General features: G+C 35.9%; 1 protein-coding gene across 5 annotated transcripts; it reads left to right on the forward strand.

The window, feature by feature from the left end:
* Nucleotides 1-3,723: 3,723 nt before the first annotated feature.
* Nucleotides 3,724-5,764, forward strand: LOC5566949 (prolyl 4-hydroxylase subunit alpha-1). 5 transcript variants are annotated; one of them, XM_021838684.1, is made up of 6 exons: nt 3,734-3,972; nt 4,017-4,500; nt 4,690-4,808; nt 4,866-5,402; nt 5,466-5,631; nt 5,689-5,764. In XM_021838684.1, the coding sequence occupies exons 2-6, from the start codon at nt 4,041-4,043 to the stop codon at nt 5,757-5,759; spliced, it is 1,353 nt and encodes a 450-aa protein (XP_021694376.1). In that variant the 5' UTR covers nt 3,734-3,972; nt 4,017-4,040; the 3' UTR covers nt 5,760-5,764. The 5 variants fall into 5 exon arrangements, with proteins under 5 accessions (XP_021694379.1, XP_021694376.1, XP_021694375.1 ...); XM_021838683.1 differs by having other exon boundaries at nt 4,028-4,500; XM_021838686.1 differs by lacking the exon at nt 4,017-4,500 and having other exon boundaries at nt 4,883-5,402.
* The last annotated feature ends 1,961 nt before the right edge of the window (nt 5,765-7,725 follow it).

The following is a 7,725-nucleotide window of genomic DNA, read 5'->3' on the forward strand; positions in this document are numbered from 1 at the left end:
GCCATCCGTAAGTGGGTTTCCATGCGATGCTATTTGGAGGGCTACAGAACTAGTTCCCTTTGCCTAAGATGTAAATTAAAAAAAAATAATTAAAAAACGAATTCGATCACAGAACAAGGTAATTAGAAAGGTATTCAACACTATCATAATGTTTATCATATCTATAGATTTCGAACTGAAGTGCCAGTTTATCACGCCCTGTTCCAATCATATCACGAATTCTACCAAATTCCCATCAACATATCTAACTGACATTTGCCAAGTTATTTCTTGTGGTATATTCCACATGCTGCATATAATTGCCTCCAATTTTGATGAATCTGGAAAAAAAATGATTACGAAATTCGGGAGAGAGTCGGCGTGATAAAACGTAAATACCAATGTACCGTAATTCGGGGTATCATTGATCAGCGGGGTAACATTGATCGGAATGACTCATCTCGTAATAAGTTGGTATCATCATTTATTGATGAAACATTTACAAAGCATAAATGTTGCTTCTCTTTCTTATATTTATAAGGTATAAAAAATTATGATTTTGCAAAAATTGCGTTAACTTTATGCGTAAATTTGTCAAGTTTGCGAAACAATGATTTCAATGGTTAGGGATGACACTACCGAAGATTTATGTCTCACATAAGTCTGCAAGCGATATGAGAAAGGAAAATGCGGTTCTCACTAAAAATGGCATCGCCAAAAACGATTCCGCAGTCAAAACTTTTAAGTATGTTCAATTAGGCAACATTAACGAATTACTGTTAAGAATGTAGAATTCCCTTAGGAAATTGCCTACCTTTAGGCGTATTCCGCTGTTCGAGGTGTTTTTAATTTTAAAATATCTCAAAAAGTAAATGAGATGTAAGCTTTTAGACATCATATTCGGCTTCAGGGGCCATGATTTATGTAAGTAACGACATTTTCAATAATACCGAACGTTGTTTACATGGTTGATCAATGTTACCCCATATCAGCTAAATGAAAAAATCACATAAAACATTTTTGTAAACATGCTTAAATCTTTCAAAAAACAAAATACAGTATATAGTCACGAGCTATGGGTGGCAGTACTTGTTTTAAAAATATAAAACTCAAAACATTTACATTTTTGGATGAAATATTTAAGAAATATCCTAAAAACTGATCAATGGTACCCCGGATTACGGTACCTCTTTTGTTAGGTGTTAAAATTCAAATTTTGTTGTTATTTTGCACCAGAAGAGACTGGAGAGACTTGATTCCAATTTCTCAATGCAACCGTATCTACAAAACAAAAATTGACGAGATTTCTTCCCAAGCTCTCAAGTAAACATATTGTGTATGGTCTTGCAACTACAGAATGGTTCTAAATGAATTCACTAGAACACAAAATTTTGTTCTTACAAGGACATGTCTTAGAAAGCGTTTGAAAAGATTGGGTTACACTTGATTCCGCTTGGAACACATGTAGTAATATAAGGGTAAATGATTTTTGTACCATTGAAGCCTCCAATTAAAGGAGTCCATTTAAAAATAAAAGATCGGCCTAAACTAGAACTAAATCGGGGGTTTGTAAATTGAATTGGTTTATAAATTGGATCAGTTTTTTTAAGTATCCTTAACATATTATTGATTTATTTGGTTCTTAACTAATCTAGAATGTGTGCAAGTTGAGATCTTCCAAGAACTCCTTGGAGTTTGCGCATATAATTTTAAATGAAATAACTATCACGTTACTGGGGATTTTTTTTTATTTCCGTACAAAGTGGGCCGAAGGGTCTCAGATTTTCATGAAAGTTTTTCCACAGGCAGGGCTCATATATTGATATGAATAAAAAAAATTGAGAAAAACTCAGGGTCGCTTATTTTCCCGGAAAACTCAGTTGGATTTTTTTTTTGTTTTCCTCTGACACTATTTACTTTGAAAAATCATAACTCAAGAACGAAGCATCGTAGAAACAAAGTTTTTTTTTATGAAAATGAAAGCAAATTTTCTCAGGAATAAAAAAAATATTAACTGGAAAAAGTTTTCCACAAAATTTTCCACCGTTGAGAAAACTCGTAAAGAAAAGCAGTAGAGTGATGCAAATTTTGAAATTTCGGCTTCCCTACGCTTAAACGGTTTATTTCATGATAAATAGCACCCTGCAAAAGTTTGAAATGATTCGGAAGAAATTTGACTATGCACACACCATTTGAAGTTTGTATGGAGATTACCGTTTTGATTCATATTACGGACAGCTTCAAATTCCGGACACTCTCGTTTGTATGGGAAACATTTCACACGAAATGTTTCAATTTTCGCCGTCCAAAAGTTCTCATTTTCGAGGCTCGTTTTATTAGGTTTTTTCCATAAATAGCATTGCAAATTTATAATGCCCAACTACCTTAGACGTCTCTTAAGTGGTTGAACGATTTCAATTGATGATTTGACTGTTCCATTAATGATTATCAGGAGCTGTCCGTAATTCGAATCAAAGCGTCCGGAATATGAGGCAAAAGTGAGGGAGCGTCCGGAATAAGAATCATGAAAAGGCCACACGTTTTGATTTATTTAAAATTATTCAAGTTGCGGACGCGTATTCTTTACCCACCATCCGAAAGTTAAGGGCTTCCGACGCTCGATAACGCTAAAAAATCATACAGAATGATTTATTTTGTATGGTCCATGCTGGGTTATACTTCACTGAGGCCTTAAGTGTCCGTAATATGAATCAAAACGGTACTTCGGAAAATGCCAACCTTTTGTGTTCAGCCCTCTATCTCTTCGTCATAATATTTTATGGAAAAGTGAACTAACTCTGCTCATATGAAATCCTTCCAGCTACAACTTTGCCGAAGACCACATTTTGATTGGACGTCAGGATAAATTGCTATTCATAATCATAAACTGGGTTTTCATTTTGCATGCTTAACCAACTGCTCGGAAGGCAACAGTGGTGCTTCTGGCGGGTAGAATAGATCAAAGTAATCCAGGCTACTATGTTCCACAGCAAAACAAAGCAGTGTTGCTCTGAGAGTAATAGAATGATCATCTCAGCATGATTTAGACTTTATTATCAACAACAACAAATTATCCTTACGTTCCATCAAAATGTGCCTTTGCCTTTTCCATAGTAATCTATATAAATAAAAATGGAGTGATGTTTATAGTTACGAGATGGATTGAGAACGGGTTATCCGATTTTGAAAATTCTTGCATAGTTATGTTCCTCAAGTTTTCCGACGTGTTTGTGGATACAATTTTGTACCGGAATTTTCATGACGGTTTTCAACAGCCTACTTGATGGCAAGACAAAGTTTGCCAGGACCACTAGTTTTCATATAAACTTCAAATGGCGTGTGCACAACCAATTTTCTTCCAAATCACTTCAAATTTTGGGACAATGATTTTCATCATAATTGTCATCGTTTAAGCATAGGGGAGCAAAAACTTCAAAATTTGCATCAGTCTAATGTGCACTCATTAAATGGTAGATATTAAATCAAATTGATTTTGTAACGGATAGTGACAATTTCGTAAAATCAAAATCTTAATATAAGGGATCTTATTCTTCGTAAAATTGCTTTCTGCTCAGAGGGATACAGAGCAAAAAACTATGGAAATGTAATTATTGAACAGGCCCTGTGTGGTAGGTCAGCTCTATTGGCAAACGCGATAGTGCAAATTCTAATATAAACTTGCATTTTCAACGACGATTCGTTCCCCATTCGATTCGAAACGATAAGCCTAACCACTTCTAAGCAATGTCGCCCCAACTGTAAGCAGTTTTGAAAAGCAGAAATTGAATACAGTTGTAAAAGCATCCACTTCGATAAAATGTTCTGTGTAATGCTTCATTGCATATTGCTGCTAATAGTATCGCCTGTGGTTCAATCTGAGGTATACTCGGCTCTTTCTGATCTAGATAAACTGATAAAAACAGAAGATGCCGCATTGAAGGAACTTGATATTTATATTCGAGAACAAGAGAAAAGAATGATAGAACTGCGAAGGTATGTTGGACAAAGTGTTTGAACTTTGTGTTATTGATTAACAGTTGCTTTTCAGGAGAGCAAAGCGCATGAATGCAGGGCACATCGAAGCATTGGAAAATGCAAAGGAATATTTATTTAACCCAGTGAATGCTTTCCTTTTAATTAAACGTCTTACAATAGAATTGAATGATATAGAATTGATTACAAAAGATATATCAGAACACATACTGATGAGTGTCAGTGATGAAAAACCGCAAGAGTTCCCCAGTTTAGAAGATTTAGAGGGAGCTATGAATGCCTTGATTCGACTGCAAGATGTGTACAATCTTGATACGTCTGTGATTGCAAATGGAATCGGTAGTACGGGTTCCAAAATGTTGTCTGACGATTGTTTCGAACTGGGACAACATTTGCAACAAATTGGTGACACTCATGGTGCAGCTAAATGGTATAAAGAAGCTTACAATCGCTTTACTTTGGGAAAGACCAGCTTACGCCAAAAAGTGAAGATCTTAGAGTATTTAGCGTCGTATACGTATACGATAGGTATTGTATAACAATAGGGGTTGTCCATAAATTACGTTTCGCTTATAGTAAAAAACAAAAAAAAAGATCTCCGTACTAAACTGTGACATATAGGGGAGGAGGGGTTGAAAATTGTCCAAGGTGTGACCTAATTTATGTACGATCGTAGGTATTTTATTATCATTTATATTATATTACAAAAATTTCCAGGTAAAGTGGAAGAAGCTTTGGCATACATAAGTGAACTTCATCATTTGGTACCGGATCATGAAAGCACTCTTCATCAAAAGACATTTTATGAAGACATTCTTTGGTATCAGCAAGAACAGGTAAGAACAACCGTTTTGAAACATCGCCAATTAAAGAAATCTTTCAATTTTATTTAGCTATTCCGATCCAATAGAATCCCGAGCAGTAAAGCAAGCATGAGCTCCCTCACAACATTTAAAAAGCTATGTCGAGGTGAAATACAACGAAATGTCTCAGAAACGTCCCATCTCAAATGCCGTTACGTTTCAAACCTGTCAGCATTTTCGAAAATAGGTCCATTCAAATTGGAAGAAATGCATCTAAAGCCAAAAATCGTCATATTTCATGACGTTCTTTCCGATACCGAGATAGAACTACTAAAGCGCTTGGCAAAACCGATCTTAGAAAGAGCTACAATAGCAAACCAGCAAACAGGAAAAGCCGAACGGTCCAAGGATCGAGTCAGTAAATCATCGTGGTTCCCGGACGAGTACCACTCTACCATAAGGACCATTACGAAGCGAGTTGCGGATATGACGGGACTGTCGATGGATACTGCCGAAGAGCTTCAAGTTGTAAACTATGGACTTGGAGGCCAATATGATCCGCATTTTGACTTTTTTCATTGGGGAAAATTGAAGGAAGTCAACCGCATCGCCACTGTGTTGTTCTACGTAAGTCTCATACATGATCAAACATCATTGAGAAATTTACAAATTAAAATTCTCGTTTTAAAGATGAGCGATGTCAGCATCGGAGGGGCAACAGTATTTCCAAAACTTGGCGTGACTTTGGAAGCTAGAAAAGGAACGGCTGCTTTTTGGTACAACTTGCACTCGTCTGGAGAATTAGATTATTCTACGTTGCATGGTGCATGTCCAGTTCTGATAGGAGAGAAGTGGGGTAAGTTTGAAAAATCACAATTCTTGTGTTTTATACACGCAAAGGCTTATATTTCAGTTGCAAACAAATGGATCCGTGAACGAGGGCAAGAATTTCGAAGAAAATGTGATCCAAAAGATTTGGAGTGATACAGGAAAAATCGCTGTTCACCAAACATGGCTTCAATCAACAGTTTTTGTTTAACCACAACAAGAACGAGCAACAGAAATTTGGTCATCGTCCAAAATCTAAAAAAGTCAAGGTAATGGAGAAATGTATGTGTTTGTACAATTTGTTGTAATAAAATATAATACCCTGATTTTGAGAATGAATAATTTGAGAAAATTTATATCAAGCGTATTCTTTGATGTTATTCCTAACACACTCTGGGGTCCATTTGAAATCAGTTTTCCAATTCCATTTGAAATCAGTTTTCCAATTTGCGACATCATATTGTTCGAATATTTTTCATAGAAAGTTTTTACACATATTTGATTTGAATTTAAATGTATATGTTTTCAAAATATGGATTATGAAGCAATATCCTCAAATACAAAACGTGTTTTTTCGCCGTTCATAAACTCTATGCAGTTTGATAACGTTGGAACACTATTTGATTTTTATGCTTTAAATTGTCAAATATGGTAAAACATTGGCAAAGCCTTTGCAGTTCCATTAATGTTGAATTAATCAGAGAGTATTATTTGCAACTATTAGAAGGATTTCAAAAATTCTCAGGCTTCATGTATATCTTGGTCGAATTCTAAATAATACAAAACTTTTCAAAATTTTTGAAACGACATGATCCGAGCACTTTGGAAAAAAAAGAAAATATAGTATACGGTAGTTGAAAAATCTAACATACCAAAACTAACGATGTTTTACGCAAGCTTTTTTGGATAGTCAGAACTTAAAATTTGCTGTAGGTACTCTTAAACCAAGTTTTTGTTTTTTAGATGTATCAATTTAAATTTGTTGTCAAACAACCGCATTGGATTTTAAAATACCTTGAAGAAAATATTCGGCATAATAGAAATAACCTAACGAAACGGCGAAAACACGGAGGGCATTCGGAGAATTGTACGAAAAATCTGCTCTGCGTATCTCAATGCAGATGATTTTTCATTAATCAATACTGCTTGTGATGTACAACTTATCTCTAATAATCATTCCTTCAACATTATACGTTAGACATGGTCAATAGCTAATACCTGCAGAAATTCTTGATCTGATGCATCTCTCTATGGATTCAAAAAGAGATCTTTATGGCAGAAACGATATCTTAAAAAAAACATCTGATTTCTTGCTTGCGATAAATAATGACATAACTACAAGCAATTATCTTCCGAGGAATCCATTAAAGCTGTTCGTGTATGTGCGTGCAACACGAACGTACACGGAGAAATAAATGGATCGTGAATATGCATTTTGAAATCATCCGTGAGGCCATCTATACGTCACAGCATATGATTTCTCCGCGTCCTTAGGCCGACTAACTCCGACCCGACAACGTCTTCATGTGACAGCATTGGCCCTCCGGAAAAGCAAACATGGCGAAAATAGAGCTTCCGATAACTTAGCATTAGCATCAAGCATTTCGCACAAATTCGTAGGTGATACAGTCCTAAACCGTTGTATGAGGGTTGCCTCCTTCCCGTCCGTTACGGAAGTCAGAAAATTTGGGACCAACCTCTAACTCTTAGACAAGATTGACGCATCCTCTAATAATCGAGAGCTGTCCTGGCCACGTCCTTGTGAAAGCTGGGGAATGGGAAAGATTGATTGATTGAACATTTACTTAAGAAAGATGCAGAGAACTCTACAATCTCTCATAGGTGTTACGGGATGTTGTGGAATGTTGATGGAAAGGATAATGCCATAAGATACGTTCGGTTGACATTCTGGCCGACAAATGGTTGATATTTACGCATTGTGATCATGCGCAGCTTATCAGAACTACAGGGTGTCGACTACCTGGAAAAACCTGGAAAGTCAGGGAATGTCAGGGAATTTATTTTTGACCTGGAAAGTCAGGGAAAATCAGGGAATTTAACTTGAGGTCAGGGAAAAAATATCAATACTACAACATCAAACGAGTTTATAGTCTGCAAAGTA

The sequence above is a fragment of the Aedes aegypti genome, chromosome 1 (genome assembly GCF_002204515.2).
Source record: "Aedes aegypti strain LVP_AGWG chromosome 1, AaegL5.0 Primary Assembly, whole genome shotgun sequence".
In the NCBI taxonomy this organism is placed as follows: Eukaryota; Metazoa; Arthropoda; class Insecta; order Diptera; family Culicidae; genus Aedes; species Aedes aegypti.